Source organism: Nerophis lumbriciformis, linkage group LG11 (genome assembly GCF_033978685.3).
Source record: "Nerophis lumbriciformis linkage group LG11, RoL_Nlum_v2.1, whole genome shotgun sequence".
Classification (NCBI taxonomy): Eukaryota; Metazoa; Chordata; class Actinopteri; order Syngnathiformes; family Syngnathidae; genus Nerophis; species Nerophis lumbriciformis.
Window position 1 is genome coordinate 37145257 of NC_084558.2, and position 19850 is coordinate 37165106.

General features: G+C 41.0%; 2 protein-coding genes across 4 annotated transcripts in view; one reads left to right on the top strand and one right to left on the bottom strand.

Moving 5' to 3' along the window:
• Positions 1 to 978: 978 nt before the first annotated feature.
• On the bottom strand, positions 979 to 16789 carry casp7 (caspase 7, apoptosis-related cysteine peptidase). Of its 2 annotated transcripts, XM_061966703.2 has the most exons (7): positions 16652 to 16789; positions 16423 to 16545; positions 8199 to 8350; positions 8006 to 8134; positions 3230 to 3405; positions 3022 to 3160; positions 979 to 2952 (listed from the first exon to the last, which is right to left on the bottom strand). In XM_061966703.2, exons 2-7 carry the CDS (start codon positions 16536 to 16538, stop codon positions 2726 to 2728), a joined length of 939 nt encoding a protein of 312 aa, XP_061822687.1. In that variant the 5' UTR covers positions 16539 to 16545; positions 16652 to 16789; the 3' UTR covers positions 979 to 2725. The 2 variants fall into 2 exon arrangements, with proteins under 2 accessions (XP_061822687.1, XP_061822689.1); XM_061966705.2 differs by lacking the exons at positions 16423 to 16545; positions 16652 to 16789 and adding an exon at positions 12359 to 12566.
• The window catches only part of nrap (nebulin-related anchoring protein), a 46604-nt gene continuing 43095 nt past the window's right edge, over positions 16342 to 19850 (top strand). For both annotated transcript variants that reach the window (XM_061966701.2, XM_061966702.2), the window contains exon 1: positions 16342 to 16501. The gene's annotated coding sequence lies outside the window, so the exon portion shown is untranslated. The remainder of the gene's footprint in view (positions 16502 to 19850) is intronic.

Here is a 19850-nt window from a genome sequence, read left to right on the forward strand (position 1 = left end):
ATTTGTGTTATTTTATCTACATTTATTATACAACTTAAACTTGGGGAATTTGTATTTAATGTTTTTTTGTATTGGTTGATTTACCTTTTTTTTAAAACTCTAAAATAAAATAATTGTGTAACTAAACTTTTAGTTCTTTATCTTCTGCAACACTGCACTTGCTCTATATTCCAATTTGACGATGTTAAAAAGTATGATAGTTTTCTCATTACATTCATATCCGAAACTATATTTCAATCTGTAAAAACTGCATTAGACTGATTGTGTTACCGCCGCCTTGAGCCGCATCTGAGGAGGAGATTTGAACAAATAACAGCATCTTCTTTCCATCCCTGCTCCAGCTTCGTCTGGGCAAAACTGCACTGAAACCTGTGGCGGCAAAAACATTTAATCAATGCTATTTGGAAAAAACACACTATAGTATTGTGATCATGAGTAAAAGCTAAGTTTAACTCATTTGTGGTTCCTGTTGTGCATGGTGGCAGCACACCTAAACAACATCAAAAGTGTGAGGATGACTTCCTGCACCAAACATGGAGGAAACTTTCCGGTTTGTTGACACCAGTGTCCAAAGTCTGGCCCATGGGCCATTTGTGGCACATAGAGTAGCAATACGCTGTTCATTAACAGTTACTAATCTGTTTATAAATAATTAACAAATAGTTATAAATTACTTCATTTCAAAGAAATCACTATTGGGTACAAACAACATATAACAAATTGGACTTTAAAAATGTGTAGCATGATATTTTTACAGCAGTTTCGGGGGAAGCATACATTTTTTGAGGCAATTTAATGTAGTGTGCGCACATACAATACACGCAACACAAAGATGTGATGCTGCATGGTTGGGATGCGCATCATCGTCTTATCTGGCATCCTTCGCAATGCAAAATTCTCGTTTAGATTAAAAGTTAAATCACACAAACACAGTGCACCTCCACCTCAACATGCGCTGGTGAACAAAACATACTCAGCTGGCAACACAATAAATTCATGTTTAATACAAGAAAGTGTTAACGTAAGCATTCTTCTCTTTTGTCCCCCCCATATCTTTCAAATTTAAACATTGGTTCATATTAAATTACAGGGTCATGCATTTCTTTTAAAACTATCTGTGAGGACAACAGCATTTAACACAATAAAGCATTTTAAAATAGAACCCTCTAAAAAATAAATACCCATTCCAAAAAAATAGAAGCTCCCTTTTCTTTCTGTACGTCACTAGATCAGAGATCCATGTGCCGAGAGGGATCGACACATTTGTTGTCATTGCTGAGATGGATCATCAGCACTTTAGGCTGGAAAAGTGTGTGAATGGTTGTGTACATGTTGTCATCATCAGTCATAGCTGCCTCTGTGATGTGACATAAACAAACTGTCATGGCAAAATAAAAATAAAAACTGTCACGGCGTTGAAGCAAGTGTCTTTCTTTTGCTATGTTGTGGCTATTTTACACTTTCTCGCTGTTAAACCTGTGATTTAGTATATTCCTAAAGTTCCAATTTATTTCAAATTTAAACAGGCTAGAATTAGTTTAGCCTGCAGACCCACAGGGGGCAGTGTTTCAGCAGAAGTCAATGGTAAGAACGTTTTAAGCATTAGCCGCACAGGGAAAACTTTATTTATTTTCATTATTTATATAGCATAGCCATATAGGGTACAATAAAATTTGCTATTCTGGATAAATAGTTACTTAAAAGCTGTAAAACAAACATTGCACGGCTCCTGCTGGTTCCTTTACCTCATTGAAACACTGTTGCCTCTACAGGCAGGGAGTGGCATTGCAAGATATGATAGAATGGGAATCAGCTAGTTTAGGCATTAGAAAATGTAAAATGTCTTTAAAAAAAAAAAAAGTGAGGTACTTTGTCTTTATCAAATATATATATTGTGTCTATATATATATATATATATATATTTATTGTCATGAAATAACAAAATTACTCAAATACAGTATATAATTCGTATTGACACAAATATAAGACAACCCTGAATATAAAAAGATGGCTTTTTTCAATTAAGAATATTTGTAATCATGTTTTAATATCGGTAAAATCATATTTAACTCGTCATATTTCATTTAAATGTCGTATATTGGGGTCACTACGGTATACTGCTTTGTTATCAGTTTTAAATCGGCAAGGTATTGAGGTCATTTGAATATTGTGCTTTCGACATAGCAAAAGCGGACTCTTTCCTTCTGGCCGTGACGTACATTGTAAGGAAATGATTGAAACGCTACACTTACATGAATGAACCTGAGAATTTGCCAGCACGATGCTTTTAAACCCGAGGCTCATCAAAGACAGAGCCTCTTGCAAAATTAAATATAACCGCTAAAAAAAAAGAAGAGGTGCAGGAAAAGGATATATAAAGTGGTTGTCACTGTGAGGCCTGCAGCTGAGTGAGTGAGTCAGTAGAAAGCGGCAGAATAGTGTTTGGACAAGAGCTCCACACACAAAGTGGCAGCACATCTGCAGGAAATAAAAAATGATGGTAGAAGAACATCGATATCTCACAATGCCTGCCGACAAAAGCTCCGATCAAATGTGACGCCATCGCTGTGAAGAATAGAGCCTGAAGAAGAGGAGGAGGATGAAGAGGTTTCCTCGTCAACACATGAAGTGCTCATTTCCAGGCCCGATTACAAGGCCGGGTTGTTATCCCTGAATGCTTCTTTGGACTGGGCCCTCAGTCCCCTGCAAAACAACAAGGCGCTGGTCAGTTGAAGTACAGCTCTTTGGTCAGCATGGAGACCACGCAGGGGATCTGCTTCTTCTCGCTGAAGCGCGGGTCTTCCGACCACGACTCGAAGCTGGTGGCCACCATGTAGTTGACGCGCGTCAGGATCTGCATGATCTCCAGCTGCTTGCCGAACTCGTTGAGGACGTTGCACAGCGCCTGCACGAACCAGGAGCCGCGGCCGGGGTTCCTCCACGAGTAGTAGCCTGCAACGGAACGCCGACGGGTAGAACGGTGGCTACGGCTCAGAGATCACGGGGTGGGGAAATTGGTACCTGGCACCGTGGAGTAGGCGAAGAGGAAGTCGGCCTCGACAGGGATCTTATGTCTCGGGTTGGCGTCTGTTTCCATGGTATCATTCGGCGGACCCGAATCAGTCTGTATGCCGTCATCAAACTCAGAACCCCGACAAGCCTGGTGGTGTCATTCCCGTGACTGTTTACCATCAACTTGTGACACCTAATCTATGACAAGAGGTCTCACCTGGATGAAGAAGAGTTTGGGCTTCCCCACCAAGCTCTTGCACATGTCCCCCCTGAACAGAGACGTCATGGTCTTGATGGGCATGGCTCCGTCGGTGCCGTAGATCATGCCCTCCTCGCCGTGGCTTAGCAGGATGCAGGCGAAGCACGAGCTGTCGCTGTGGTCTTCCTCCGAGGCTACGACACACACAAACACACACTTTTCACACACGGTTTGCCATATATGTATTTGTATTATACTATAATAACTGTATTTGATGCAGTTGTATGCATTGTAACTGTGCTGCAAATTGCATGGTGGTATGCATTAAAAGTGAAAGACGGGAAGTGTGCTTCCAGTTCAAAGATGGCTCACCAGGTCACCTGACCTACTCTCGCTCGGCACACAGATATCAAAACTAATTATGTGAACATCCATCCATCCATCCAGCCATTTTCTACCGCTTGTCCCTTACGGGGTCGCGGGGTGTGCTGGAGCTTATCTCAGCTGCATTCGGGCGGAAGGCGGGGTACACCCTGGAAGAGTCGCCACCTCATCGCAGGGCCAACACAGATATGCGTGATTAATTTTTCCCTGTTGAAAAATATCATTCTGCACCATAAAGCTTGCAGGGTGGTGCTTGGTAGTGTAGCCAACTGCTAGCTCATACAGCTAGCTCCAGAGCATCAACATGCTAACGTTAGCATTATTTTGGCTGGTTTTTTGTTGTGTGAATTCATTTCAACATTGCACTTCTGAGAAACTTGCATGACAAACTTATTGATCATTAAAGAAAACATTAAATCATTCATCATTAATGACAAAAATAACTGATTTATCATTAAAGAAAACATTAAGTCATTCATCATTAATGACAAAAATAACTGATTTATCATTAATGAAAACATGATGAAGTTATTGATCGGTAATCACGTACATGTGGTCACAGAAGAACAAAGCACATCGCCGTGAAAGGTAAGGTGCGGAAGCCTTTGACTAGCGATAGTGACAGGAAGACTTGTACGCTTGGAGACTATGGATAAAATGTCGGATAAAATGTTGCCTTCCCAGAGGCCACTTGTTTGTTTTTATGAGCCCGTAGCACCGGAACTGGTGAGTACTGTAATCTATAGTAAAAAACACTCAAAGGTGACTACATGAGTGTTACTTTATGTTCAGAGGGCTCAAATTATGTTAAAAACATTTAGAAAATCGTAAACATTTTATTCAGATCTATGAAAATATTTGATTTATTAATAGTAATCCTACTTTGTGAACATTCCTGGAGCCAGTTGCCAGCGATAAACGAGGGACAAATGTAGCAACTTTTTTTTTAGAGACCCTCGGCATTTTACACTAAAACCCATTCACTTCACATTCTTGCTTTGACATAGGAAGAGCTCAGGTCCAAAATTTGGAGCTGTTAATACCACTAAATAGTTTACACCAGGGATTTTCAAATTGTGTTACACGGGTAACTAGTGGTACGCCAAAAAAATCACTTAAATATTGTAGTGTAACAGTTTTATTTTCACAGTGTTACTGTTCAAACTTTGTGTAATGTTACAATATACTTGCTAAATAAGACCTCTTCCTTGTTTTTAATGAATAAGTGTTAGTAAGTAAGTGTTTTCTTAGGCGGTACTGGGTGAAAAAAGTTTGAGGACCACTGGTTCACACCATTCTCTATCAGGAGGTAAAATCAAAATTTCCGAAAAAGCGACTTATCTTTGGCATTTCACTGTTGAATATTCTGTTTTAGTTCAGAAACCGACAAGTGCCCTGCTCTCTTTGTGGCCCAATCAGATAAATCCATCAGACCAATCAGTGCTTAAAAAATGGATGACCTCATCCAACATCAGCGCTCATGTTCGCTCGCTTTGTGTCTGTTTTGCCGTAACTGTAACTAAATTAAAGCAGGTAAAATGAGTAACTTTGATGACATCAGTGAGTGTGTGGTGCCCTCGCTTACTGGGCACAAAAAGAGACACTGTCCTGATAAATCTGAGGGGTCCATGAGCAAGAAAGGTTGACACACTGCGGAGGGAAAAATCCTCTCAATTGCTGGGTTGCAATCATGTGACTGAGAGGCTCTTCCGATTTTCAGGCGATGATCTAGAGCCCCATAAATTAAGCATTTATCGGTGATAGACAAAGTTGGACTTATTCGTGCATCGCTAAGTAACGTATTTGATTGACATAACGAGTGCCGTGCTGATGTGATCGTGACGCTAATGAGAAAAAGGATACGTTTGTTTGCAGTTGATTTCCTGCTACTAATATTAGTCCGACAATATTCAATTCATGTCTGCAGTTGTTTTTATGGTATGAACTTCACATTTTGTCTCATTATTTAGCTATAGATGTCCCTGTTGTTCAGAAATGTTTGCTAGCAATACCAAGATTCAGTATATGCTGTTGAGCCTAAGAGAGATTGATTTATTTAGTTTATAAACACTATTAAGGATATTTTCTTGATATATAAGACGCTATAATGTGGTCATCCATGTCAAATAAAGCACTTGGCTTTCCTGCACAACAACAACTAATCTTTTAGTTTCTGTTATGAAAATGGACACAGAAAATAAATTGGATTGGACCAACAATCACAATATCTATTACTAGGACTTTACATGACGTTAGTTTATGTGCACAAGCATGTGTTTGAAGTTATATTTAGGCATAGCAACCACAAAAGAACACAAACGAATGTGATCTCTTGTCCCTTTCTAACGTTTAGTTCTGCTCTCAAACACTACTAATATAGAAGAGAATAAACTCGATTGCATCACAGAAAGTTTCTCAAACAAATCAAATGTTCAAACATTTTACAAAGTGATCGCTGCAGACACAAGCATGGTCCGATTGTATTCCACAAGATGACGAAAATAATATGTTTGAGGGCCATTTCCTTCGACGCTCTTTCTTTTTTCCCCTGACTTTTTTACCTTTATGAACCACTTCTTTCGGACTCTATGAAAGCTCTTCCCTATTTCTCTATCTGAACGATTGGAACAGCCAAGAAAAGAACTGCAATACGACATTTTCTGCTCAAACTCTACACTCACTCTCACTTGCTTTATTGCTACGCTCAAGCTGCTTGACCATCGTGTCGAAGAAGAAAAACGGTTATGATGTCACATGCAACCTAGCAATTGCCCAAGTACATAATGTACATGATACGTGTGTAGCCACTACTCTCTTCAATGATGAACTGAATCTTGTGTTTACTCCGCTGTTGCTGTCTTGTGATGCAGCTGTCAATGTAATGATGTCATGATGCAGCGCTCTATGTAAACCCTGGGCACCCCTGTCCAGGGATCACCCCAAAAGGCGTTTGTTTGGATTAAATTAATTAATTACGGTGATGGAATAAGCATTACTAATCTGTTTCCACTATTCTTTTTTAGTGCCAGGCTGGCAACATATAGTATTAGTCTATTTTTGCAAAGAAACGTTTTTTGGAGATATCTGTTTCTGTTGCAAAATTTGTACAACATTATCAAAATTACCTTTTGTGTAATAAATGTTCAATTTCCAAATTGGGAGTTTCATTTTGTTTGTTAGAAACAATTCAATTGCAACCCACATCGGCAGGATGACTGTTTCATGAAAAGTGCCACAGAAAACATTGATTCACTCAAAACAAGGAAAATAGAGATATTTGTTTTTGCGTCTGAACTCTTCATATGTAAAACGTGTTTTGGCATTTTTAAATGACATGCACATGAGTCATGGCAAATTAGATGATGTCATCCAGACCGCCAGACCTCATTGTTCTCAGTGTCTAATTATCATTACACATTTCAATGTACAGTATTTCATGCTATTTAAACATATTGGCCTTTGAAGGGTTAAACAAACAAAAATACAATGAGTATTTGATATGTAGGAAATAGTTTCAAAGGATGTAAAATGTCTGAGTGATTTATAAGAACCCAGGGGTCATATTATGATTTTTTTTCTACATCTAAAACACTTCCTTGTGGTCTATAAAACATGTAATGATGGTTCTTTGGTCAAAATGTTGCATTGATTATGTTTTACAGACCAGCTTCAAACCGCTTTCTGACCGTCTCTTCAGGATGCGTCGTTTTGTAGGCCGTATTATTTACGAAGCCCTCCCGTCATCCCGTTTCGCGCTTCCATATGGAGTCTACTGACAGATACCAGTTATTGATTGATTGACTGAGACTTTTATTAGTAGATTGCACAGTACAGAACATATTCCGTACAATTGGCCACTAAATGGTAACACCCGAATACGTTTTTCAACTTGTTTAAGTCGGGGTCCACGTTAATCAATTCATGGTATAGAACTATATGCTGCTTTGTTTTTAAATTGGCAAAAGAGGAGGATGCATGTGCATGCACGAGCCAGTCTGCCCACAACAAGAGGATAGAGAAAAATAAGGAAAAATAAGAAGGCTCAAGCTGAATACTGACAATGCCGATGTTATTAAACTTTGCATTAACAAAATAGTCACAATCCTTAACATGTCTCGTTTCATAATAAAAAAAATTGGACTCGGTGATACTATTCCACTCGAGTCCTGTAGGTGGTGGTAATGCGCATTACAAAGTGGGTGCCCACTGCCACAAACAGCAAGTGGGCTTTTCAGTCGTCTACATGCTGAATCAATGCAAAATCACTTTTAAACACAATGGAACAAATTCTGTCTTGCAACTCACATTTACTATATTTTGTAGTAATACGTTTTTAGTTTTGTGCGCTATTGTGCTAACCAACAGTGAAAAAAACCTTATTGTATTCATGTTAGTATGTATTTTCCTCACCCTCTCTGAGGAGACGCTCCATCTTCTCGCAGGTCTGATCATTGTAGATGAAGACGTCAAAGCCCAAACTTTTGAAGCACTTGAACAGCTCGCCGGCGTCGCGGTCCGTCCCGTTGCGTACATTCATCCCTATACGTTACAGGAGAAAGTACTGTATGTTGTCGCCGTGTACTTAGCAAAACGTTTGTCTCACCCGTCTTTTCATCAAAGTTTTTGTTGTTGATGATGATGCACTTGCCCACTCGCCGGTGGCTCATCTTATACTGGAATGTTGGTGAGACAATTCTGTAATGGCTTTCAGAAGAGTAGTCCTGCTCCCGCGTCTGGCCATCCTTATTCTTCTTGCTAAATGGAGTCACAGACGCGCCACATGAAGCATTATTTCAACACATTTTAAAATATTACCATTTGTTTTGATTAGTGTTGTCAAATGATTCATTTCAGATCAATCAAGTCAGTCACACTTTTGAATTTGAATTAATCATGATTAATCATAGATTATTACTCGCTTGCATAATTTAAATTACCTTAAAAAAAGATTGCTCCTGCACATACAACACTGGGTGACAAATATAATGTACATACAAACATACATACATGCTGTACATACAGAGGTATATTCATACATACGCACATACTGTACATACATGCTGTTCATAGAGGTATATTCATACATACTGTAGGTACGTACGCACGTACATACACACACACGGTACATACATCCACACGCATATTCCCTGTACAAACATGCACATATACATACATACTCTCATGCATATAATCATGTTTCATCAAACATATATTAACATTTGCCCCGACCCGACTATCCACTTCATTAACAGGTTCTTTGCTATAATTTTTGGTATCACGTTTGTATATATTGTATTTGCTGATGTTGTTCTGTTGTTGTTTGTTGTTGTTTCTGTCTGTCTTATCCCCCTCTTGTCCCCGCAATTTACCCATGGCTTCTTTTTTTTCTTCTGCTGCTGTCCGGCTGCGCCAAACGCTAAATATATCCATTTAATAAAGACACACACAAATAAGGCAGCAAGAGAAGTACCCCACACTTCTCTTTTGTAAAGCAAATCTGCATAGCAGATATGGGAATCTACATAACCAATATGATTCGCCTGAGTGGCTGGACAGGACTTGTTTAGAAAAAAAGAAAAAAAAAGAAAGTCAAATATTTGGACACAATTGAAATTTTGAACTTTTTGTCTAAAATGCACATCATTTATTTGCTCAGAACCTGCTCTAAACAGCTTGATCTAAAGTCCGAGGGTGTATTTTGAAGTAAAGGATGCCAGTGAGTACACAAGTCAGAGTCTCCTCACTCATCTTTGCATTGACCTGACCACTGACCATACAACAACCTGTGCCTCCTTTCAACCTTACATGGTTACAGTAAAGGAAAATGTACAATCAAAACAAATAGCTTGATTAATATGTGCATATACATAATGCAATTTTTTTTGTGATTATTCACAAGCTAACGTGTTATGAGAGCCTTAGTTTTGATACACTGCACTGGATTGCCTTTAGCGCTAGTTTCAGCTCTAATAAGACGCCATACTGTTGTTTTTATCACAACACACGCTTGCTGCAGACATGGCATCTGTAAAGCTCAGGTTTACAGTGGAGCTTTAAAAGAAAATAGTATGGATGTAATTTGTTGCATGTGTTACGATTTCCCCTGAGAAATACAGATGCACCGTTAATTATACCCCAAAGGTTGGACTTACTTGAATGTCTCGCACATTTCAACGCACTTTCACTTAGGGTGTTTCATTGAATCACCGCACTATTCGGTACACACATTTAGGGGTCTGTAAAATGTGTTGAAGTTTGGTTGAAAAACATGGCCGCCAACAAGCAAAACATCTTTGGGACCTTGCATCTAATTGTCCATAAGTCATTAACTATTTGTATGATTTCATTTCATTTCATTTCATTTTTATTTATCTCCTTCATTGATGTGCATCTTTGATAGACAATTATACCACAATTATTCAGTTATACATTTACACACCAATGCCTGAGAAGGAGCAGGATGAAGAAAAATCTTACATTTTCCTGCCCCCTTCAACATAATACGTAGTCTTAATGATTTATAAACCAACAATTACATCCAAATATAACGAAAACAACAACAAAAAAAACCACACAAAAAAACACAAGTGCAAAACTTCATGAAGTACAAACCGAACAACAAAAAAAACTAAATAAGTAATATGCACCTCACGGGATGATACAAAACAAATACAAAACCAGGCAAAAAATAAGTAAAATAATAAATATAAAGCAAAATGTAAACACTTATGGCTGTCCATATGATCTTATTGTTCTGTCTTTATATATATTTTTTAATTGGAATATGTTTTTACAATCTTTTATCTCATTGTAAAGAGATTTCCATAGTTTAACCTCCACCACTGATATGCACATTTGTTTTAAAGTTGTCCTTGCATACTGATGTTTGGAATGACCTTTTCTTCTATGCTCTTCATTCTCAGAATTGATGACAAACATTTTTTGTAAATGTGCTGGTAATGTTTTACTTTTAGCCTTAAACATGACACATAATGTCTGTAACTTTACTAGCTCCTGTAATTTCAATAAACCCGAATTAATAAATAATATGTTAGTATGTTCTAAGTAATCTGCTTTATGAATAATCCTGATAGCTCTTTTCTGTAGTTGATACAATGCCAATGATGATTATAAAACTCTCAAGATATGTTTATAACATGAATGATAGTGTGTCCTGCGAAGCATTTTGACTACAACCCAATGGGGACGCCGCAAATGTCTTTTTTTTTCCATTTCTGTACTCTTCAGGGTGAATTTATTACGTACATAGGTATATTAGGTTAAATAAAAAATCATATTTCAAAAATGCTTTAGTATTAATATAGAAAATATATTTGTTTGGCAACACTAAATGGGCCCTAGTGTGTGAATGTGAGTGTGAATGTTGTCTGTCTATCTGTGTTGGCCCTGTGATGAGGTGGCAACTTGTCCAGGGTGCACCTTCCGCCCGAATGCAGCTGAGATAGGCTCCAGCAACCCCCGCGACCCCGAACAAGCGGTAGAAAATGGATGGATGGATATTTGTACAAATAAAAGCCTTAAACTTAACAGTCCCCTGATCCATTCTGCTGATGAGTAAATGTGTGTAAATATGGCCACTAAACAAGGAACAGTAATGTTACATTAGAACAGTGTTTTTCAAATTTTTTTGAGCCAAAGCACATTTTTTGCGTTGAAAAAATCCGGAGGCACACCACCAGCAGAAATCATTAAAAAACTAAACTCAGTTGACAGTAAAAAGTCGTTGTCGCAATTGTTGGATATGACTTTAAACCATAACCAAGCATGCATCACTATAGCTCTTGTCTCAAAGTAGGTGTACTGTCACCACCTGTCACATCACGCCGTGACTTATTTTGAGTTTTTTGCTGTTTTCCTGTGTGTAGTGTTTTAGTTCTTGTCTTGCGCTCCTATTTTGGTGGCTTTTTCTCTTGTTTTGGTATTTTCCTGTTGCAGTTTCATGTGTTCCTTTGAGCGATATTTCCCGCATGTACTTTGTTTTAGCAATCAAGAAAATTTCAGTTGTTTTTATCCTTCTTTGTGTGGACATTGTTGATTGTCATGTCATGTTCATTGTGGACGCCGTCTTTGCTCCACAGTAAGTCTTTGCTGTCGTCCAGCATTCTGTTTTTGTTTACTTTGTAGCCAGTTCAGTTTTAGTTTCGCTCTGCATAGCCTTTCCTAAGCTTCAATGCCTTTTTTGGGAGGCACTCACCTTATGTTTATTTTTGGTTAGAGCATTAGACACCTTTTTACCTGCACCCTGCCTCCCGCTGTTTCCGACATCTACAAAGCCATTAGCTACCGGCTGCCATCTACTGATACGGAAGAGTATTACACCGTTACTCTGCTGAGCTCTAGACAGCACCGACACTCAACAACAACACATCATTTGCAGACTATAATTACTGGTTTGCAAAAAATATTTTTAACCCAAATAGGTGAAATTAGATAATCTCCCACGGCACACCAGACTGTATCTCACGGTACACTAGTGTCCCGCGGCACAGTGGTTGAAAAACACTGCATTAGAATAAAAACAATATAATATAATAATAGTGATAATAATAGTAAAAAAAATTAGCAAACTACCTCAGTATATTTGGAATTGAAAGAATAAATATGCACAAATAAGTTAAGAAAATTATTCAAAACAAATTGGGGAATGCAGAAATTATATGAGTCTAATGACAATTTATTAATACTTTAATACTAGCACAGTCACTCCTTCTAGTGTAACAAAAAACCAGAACAACTACTTACTCAGAGACCAAAAAGTACATATGCATTCCAAAAAGGCATAAACCTGAAGGCCAAATTTGGTCGCGGTTGTCCACCTTCAGCTTAAATAGAATCCTCAAACATTTCCTCCAAGTTTGGATATTTAATAAAAAAAAGAAGTAAAAACTTGAAGATTAGCACATATAGGAGGATAGAGGAACCGTTCGGGTCACTATTCTGCCATGTTTTCGTATTCTTTGGCAGATGCGTCCAGATGGCGGCGTGTTCCAGAAGAGCCTGGTCATGGGGTCAACAATGGCTGGCCAAAGCCACCCCCCTGGTCAGATTCTATTCTATCAAACATGTGATTTGACGCCCGGCCCCCTCCCACCTCCAAATTGTGCCAACATACTGTACCAAACAATCGAGGGTGGGCAAAGAGCAGTTTGGGGTTGGCAGGGCGTGGCGCTACGAGGAGTGTCTTACCTGGGTTCGTCATTAAGCGCTACGCCACTCTGCATCTGCAAAAGAGTATGTTGCTCCAGATATTTTTTTTTGGCTGAGTGCTAGGATACTGACATGCTCTCTGTGCTGGATGAAGAACCCGACTGGGCCGGCGGGTGCCCACAAACGGAAGTGGGGGGGGTGGGAGGGGGCTGCGGGTGGGGGGGGTGAGCAGCGCACTGTTGAGCCCCCTTCCCTGAGTCAGCAACTTCGCCATTGCACCAGTGCTTTCTAAAGGCCTATTGACACGAGGGCCCTCCACCTCACGCCGGGGTCAACAAGGATAGTGGTTGGTTGAGAATGACTAATTTAACAATACTTTTTATTATTTACTTTTTAATTAGCAAAATCATAACATAGTAATGAAACCGGTTTAGTTGGTTTCCAACATGCTTAACAAAGTACACCACATTTCTACAATTGCATAATTCAACACCTCTAAAAATAACTAGAAAAAAGCAGAGCTTAATATTAATATATATATCAATAATACGAGCCTCTCATTTAATTGTGTCAAAGAAATAAACTAAGTGTATGAATACATCCAATTATTTCATTTAAATAACTCGTACTATTATACGTAATACAATACTTAATACATTAATTAATATTTTGCACTACATTGTCAATTACAAGGTTCAAGGTGCTGTTCAAGGTGCTGTTTATTGTCCATTGTTAACATGTACAAGACATAAGAACTGAAATTACATTTTCGGCACAGTCCCACTAAGAGCAGACATACATTACAGGGAGACAAGAACAAGACCGCCAACGGATCAGCCACTTACGGCGCTCCTTATATTCCTTTAACACATGGGTTTCCAAACTTGTTCCACTACGGGCCGCAGAGTGGAAAATCGAAAGGATGCGGAGCCATATTGACATTCTTCGCTTTTAAAAGCAGCAACATTTTCTTTTGCACGTCAGCTTTGTGTTATTAGCGTCAACATTTAAAAAGTTTCCCCATTACATTACTTCATTTTGCATTTTTCATTCCACTTTTTATGTTTTTTTTAATACATTATTCTCAGTAATATTACTTTTGAATGTTAAAAAAAATTGTTGCGGGTCGCAAATGGCGCCCGGGCCGCACTTTGGACACACCTGCTTTAATAGATCTAGAAATACTGACCCTTTAAATGACCAAAATGGCCCTTAGTTTAATGTACAAATAAAAACAGAATTTACGATGCACACTGAATAATTTTGAGTGCAATCTCAATTGATTTCATTTTGAAGTCAACAAGCTGTTTGGCCACAACACCCAGCAATATGTTTTGAGGAGAAAAGCTGAGGCCTTTAATCACAGGAACACCATACCTAACGTCAAGCATGGTGGTGGTAGTATTATGCCCTGGGCCTGTTTTGCTGCTTTACAGAGAGTAAATGGGACAATGAAAAAGGAGGATTATCTCCAAATTCTTCAGGACAACCTAAAATCATTAGCCCGGAGGTTGAGTCTTGGGCGCAGTTGGGTGTTCCAACAGAACAATGACCCCAAACACATGTCAAAAGTGGTAAAGGAATGGCTAAATCAGGCTAGAATGAAGGTTTTAGAATGGCCTTCCCAAAGTCCTGACTTTTAAACATGAGGACAATGCTGAAGAAACAAGTCCATGTCAGAAAACCAACAAATTTAGCTGAACTGCACCAATTTTGTCAAGAGGAGTGGTCAAAAATTCAACCAGAAGCTTGTGGATGGCTACCATCCATCCATCTTCTACCGCTTGTCCCTTTTGGGGTTGCGGGGGGTGCTGGAGCCTATCACAGCTGCATTCGGGCGGAAGGCGAGGTACACCCTGGACAGATAGACAGACAACATTCACACTCACATTCACACACTAGGGCCAATTTAGTGTTGCCAATCAACCTATCCCCAGGTGCATGTCTTTGGAGGTGGGAGGAAGCCGGAGTACCCGAGGGAAGAACATGCAAACTCCACACAGAAAGATCCCGAGCCCGGGATTGAACTCAGGACCTTCGTATTGTGAGGCACATGCACTAATCCCTGTGCCCACCATGCTGCCAAAAGCACCTTATTGCAGTGAAACTTGCCAAAGCACACGTAAAACATTGCTGTATGTATACTTTTGACCCAGCAGATTTGGTCACATTTTCAGTAGACCCATAATAAATTCATAAAAGAACCAAACTTAATGAATGTTTTTTGTGACCAACAAGTACCGTATTTTCCACACTGTAAGGCGCACCTAAAAACCTCCAATTTTGTCAAAAGCTGACAGTGCGCCTTATAATCCGGTGCGCCTTATATATCGACCAATATTTAGCCACAACAAACCTGAAATTAATTTTCATAAAGTTTAGGTCTCGCAACCACGGTAAGCAGCCGCCAACTTCTTTTTCACCCGCAGAAGAAGAAGTTCTGATTTCCATTTGTTTGTTTATGTAAAGAACCCAAAATGGCTCCTAGTAAGAGACACGCTTACGACGCAGAGTTTAAACTTAAGACGATCAGTCACGCAGTAGAACACGGGAAAAGAGCAGCAGCGACACTGACTCGATTAATGACGACTTTGACGAGACGGAGCATGTTGGATGGCGTATCCGCCCAACTGTTTAATTCGGACACTGAAGAAGAAGAATTCGAGGGATTCGTGGATGAGGAATAACTTCATAAAATGAGCTTTACATGTTTATTTTGTGTGTTGTGTTGTGTGACATTAACGTTTGAGCAACGTTGAGTTATTGATATATTGTTATTGCTCTGCACTATTTTGAGTGTTACTATATTGTGATTGCACTAACGTTTGATTTACCATAACAGTATCACTGTTTTTTACGTGTTTATTGAATCAGGGAAAAGTTCCCCTCCACTATGTGATATAAATGTTGCACTACATGTTATACCTTGCTGTTGTTAAAAGATAAACAAAACACCACGTCACTGACTTTCGGGGAAAATAATAAAACAGCTGTTTATTCATTTTGGGGGTGAACAGAGTTGTCAGAACGCTGGTTTGTAATCTATTATTAAAGTTTGACTGAGCTACCTGACTGTTTTGTTGACATTCCCTTCCTCCATCTAATGGATGCATAGGTGCGCCTTATAATCCGGTGTGCCTTATATATGAACAAAGTTTTGAAATATGCCATTCATTGAAGGTGCGCCTTATAATCCGGGGCGCCTTATAGTGCGGAAAATACGGTATGTGCTCCAATCACTCTATCACAAAAAAATAAGAGTTGTAGAAATTAATGGAAACTCAAAACAGCCATGATATTATGTTCTTTACAAGTGTATGAAAACTTTTGACCACGACTGTATATGAATACAATTGGAAATTATTTAAAAATGGCAAAATAACTTGCATTTTGTTGAAAAAAATATTTCATAAATATATTTGAAAATATTATAATAATAAATATCAAAATCACTTTTTTTCCCCTTGTCTTTATTTACATAATGTCCTACTCTTGTTTTGCTTTCCCCTCGATCCTAATCATTACATGGGTACAAAAGCGTGCAGCGCCATCTTGTGCTCAGGCGGTGATTAGAATAACCAAATGCAACACCGCTTTATCACCGGAAATTGAGGTTGACTAATGTTGGAAGTGAAAGTTCGTCTGTGGTGTCTACTAACCCAAAAAGTAGAAACCTCCCCTTGCGGTCAGGTTTGGCGTCTGTAATGTCACCCGTCTGTTCTTCTTCCTCATCTTCAGGTCCAAGTTCAGTCTTCTTAACAGGTTCTCCAGCCATTCTGCCGCTAGCACATCGTTAGCATCGGTTTAGCTAATTTAGTCTTACATTCATACTAACACGTAAACTGTGTCTGCTTCAGGAGTAGCTGCGTATAATTAGTTTGTACTTACGCTGTGTCGCTGAGTCAAAATATTGTCGTTTTGTGTTCCTTTTATGGAAGTTTTACTTCCTCAAACAAAACACAGCTGAAAGTTTTGCGTTCAAGTTTGACGGAATCTCCAAGGAACGTCATTACGTCAGAGTGTTACGTAAGCAACGTTGGCCATATCTGGCTACATGCGCATGTGCCGCCATATTGGAACGGTACAACTCAGCCTGAAAGACTTGCAGTTTTTGATTGATTGATTGAGACTTTTATTAGTAGATTGCACAGTGGAGTACATATTCCGTACAATTGACCACTAAATGGTAACACCCCAATAAGATTTTCAACTTGTTTAAGTCGGGGTCCACTTAAATTGATTCCTGATACAGATATATACTATCATCATAATACAGTCATCACACAAGATAATCAACAGAGTATATACATTGAATTATTTACAATCCAGGGTGTGGGATTTACAATCCAGGGTGTGGGATGGGGGGGTAGGTTTGGTTGTTCTCATCACTCCAGTCATCAACAATTGTATCATCAGAGAAATGTACATTGAAACAGTGTAGGTCTGACTTGGTAGGATATGTACAGCAAGTAGTGGACATAGAGAGAGAGAGAGAGAGAGATCAGAAAGCATAAGAAAAAGTAAATTGTCCCTACCTCTGGGTACCACATTTTCAGAAAGCTGTGTTTGCTATTATCCATCCATCCATCTTCTTCCGCTTATCCGAGGTCGGGTCTCGGGGGCAGCAGCCTAAGCAGGGAAGCCCAGACTATCCTCTTCCCAGCCAATTCGTCCAGCTCTTCCCGGGGGATCCCGAGGCGTTCCCAGGCCAGCCGGGAGACATAGTCTTCCCAACGCGGTATTGCTCGGTTGGTAGAGCGGCCGTGCCAGCAACTTGAGGGTTGCAGGTTCGATCCCCGCTTCCGCCATCCTAGTCACTGCTGTTGTGTCCTTGGGTAAAACACTTTACCCACCTGCTCCCAGTGCCACCCACACTGGTTTACATGTATCTTAGATATTGGGTTTCACTATGTAAAGCGCTTTGAGTCACTAAAAAAAAGCGCTATATAAATATAATTTACTTCACTTCAACGTGTCCTGGGTCTTCCCCGTGGCCTCCTACCAGTTGGACGTGCCTAAACATCTCCCTAGGGAGGCGTTCGGGTGGCATCTTGACCAGATGCCCGAACCACCTCATCTGGCTCCTCTCGATGTGGAGGAGCAGCGGCTTTACTTTGAGCTCCTCCCGGATGGCAGAGCTTCTCACCCTGTCTCTAAGGGAGAGCCCCGCCACCCGGCGGCGGAGGAAACTCATTTCGGCCGCTTGTACCCGTGATCCTGTCTTTTCGGTCAAAACCCAAAGCTCATGACCATAGGTGAGGATGGGAACGTAGATCGACCGGTAAATTGAGAGCTTTGCCTTCCGGCTCAGCTCCTTCTTCACCACAACGGATCGATACAGCGTCCGCATTACTGAAGACGCCGCACCGATCCGCCTGTCGATCTCACGATCCACTCTTCCCTCACTCGTGAACAAGACTCCGAGGTACTTGAACTCCTCCACTTGGGGCAAGATCTCCTCCCCAACCCGGAGATGGCACTCCACCCTTTTCCGAGCGAGAACCATGGACTCGGACTTGGAGGTGCTGATTCTCATCCCAGTCGCTTCACACTCGGCTGCGAACCGATCCAGTGAGAGCTGAAGATCCTGGCCAGATGAAGCCAACAGGACCACATCATCTGCAAAAAGCAGAGACCTAATCCTGCAGCCACCAAACCAGATCCCCTCAACGCCTTGACTGCGCCTAGAAATTCTGTCCATAAAAGTTATGAACAGAATCGGTGACAAACGGCAGCCTTGGCGGAGTCCAACCCTCACTGGAAACGTGTCCGACTTACTGCCGGCAATGCGGACCAAGCTCTGGCACTGAGCATACAGGGAGCGGACTGCCACAATCAGACAGTCCGATACCCCATACTCTCTGAGCACTCCCCACAGGACTTCCCGAGGGACACGGTCGAATGCCTTCTCCAAGTCCACAAAACACATGTAGACTGGTTGGGCAAACTCCCATGCACCCTCAAGGACCCTGCCGAGAGTATAGAGCTGGTCCACAGTTCCACGACCAGGACGAAAACCACACTGTTCCTCCTGAATCCGAGGTTCGACTATCCGGCGTAGCCTCCTCACCAGTACACCTGAATAGACCTTACCGGGAAGGCTGAGGAGTGTGATCCCACGATAGTTAGAGCACACCCTCCGGTTCCCCTTCTTAAAGAGAGGAACCACCACCCCGGTCTGCCAATCCAGAGGTACCGCCCCCGATGTCCACGCGATGCTGCAGAGTCTTGTCAACCAAGACAGCCCCACAGCATCCAGAGCCTTAAGGAACTCCGGGCGGATCTCATCTACCCCTGGGGCCTTGCCACCGAGGAGCTTTTTAACTACCTCAGCAACCTCAGCCCCAGAAATAGGAGAGCCCACCACAGACTCCCCAGGCACTGCTTCCTCATAAGAAGACGTGTTGGTGGGATTGAGGAGGTCTTCGAAGTATTCCCTCCACCGATCCACAACATCCGCAGTCGAGGTCAGCAGAACACCATCCTCGCCATACACTGTGTTGACAGTGCACTGCTTCCCCTTCCTGAGGCGGCGGATGGTGGTCCAGAATTGCTTCGAAGCCGTCCGGAAGTCGTTTTCCATGGCTTCCCCGAACTCCTCCCATGTCCGAGTTTTTGCCTCTGCGACCGCTGAAGCCGCACACCGCTTGGCCTGTCGGTACCTGTCCGCTGCCTCAGGAGTCCTATGAGCCAAAAGAACCCGATAGGACTCCTTCTTCAGCTTGACGGCATCCCTCACCGCCGGTGTCCACCAACGGGTTCTAGGATTACCGCCACGACAAGCACCAACTACCTTGCGGCCACAACTCCAATCAGCCGCCTCGACAATAGAGGCGCGGAACATGGTCCATTCGGACTCAAAAACAACTCTAAAACAACACCTCCAGGCAATTTCAACCCTTGACTAACACCCTCCCCCCTCCACATCCCACCTCCCCGGATTGTAAATAACCAAATGTAAATAATCAAATGTATATACTTGTTCTTATGCTATCTGAACTCACTATGTTCTCTGCTTGCTGTACATATCCTACCAAGTCAGACCTACACTGTTTCAATGCCCATTTCTGATGATGCAATTGTTAAG

Bases quoted from the DNA above. Each gene is read 5' to 3' on its own strand.
- casp7 (XM_061966703.2), bottom strand. From the start codon at position 16,538: ATGGCTGGAGAACCTGTTAAGAAGACTGAACTTGGACCTGAAGATGAG. The intron at 8,351-16,422 runs GTTAGTAGACAC...GACTCCATTTAG, and splicing joins GGGAGGTTTCTACTTTTTGG to CAAGAAGAATAAGGATGGCC. The intron at 3,406-8,005 runs GTGAGGAAAATA...TGTGTGTCGTAG, and splicing joins GGAGCGTCTCCTCAGAGAGG to CCTCGGAGGAAGACCACAGC.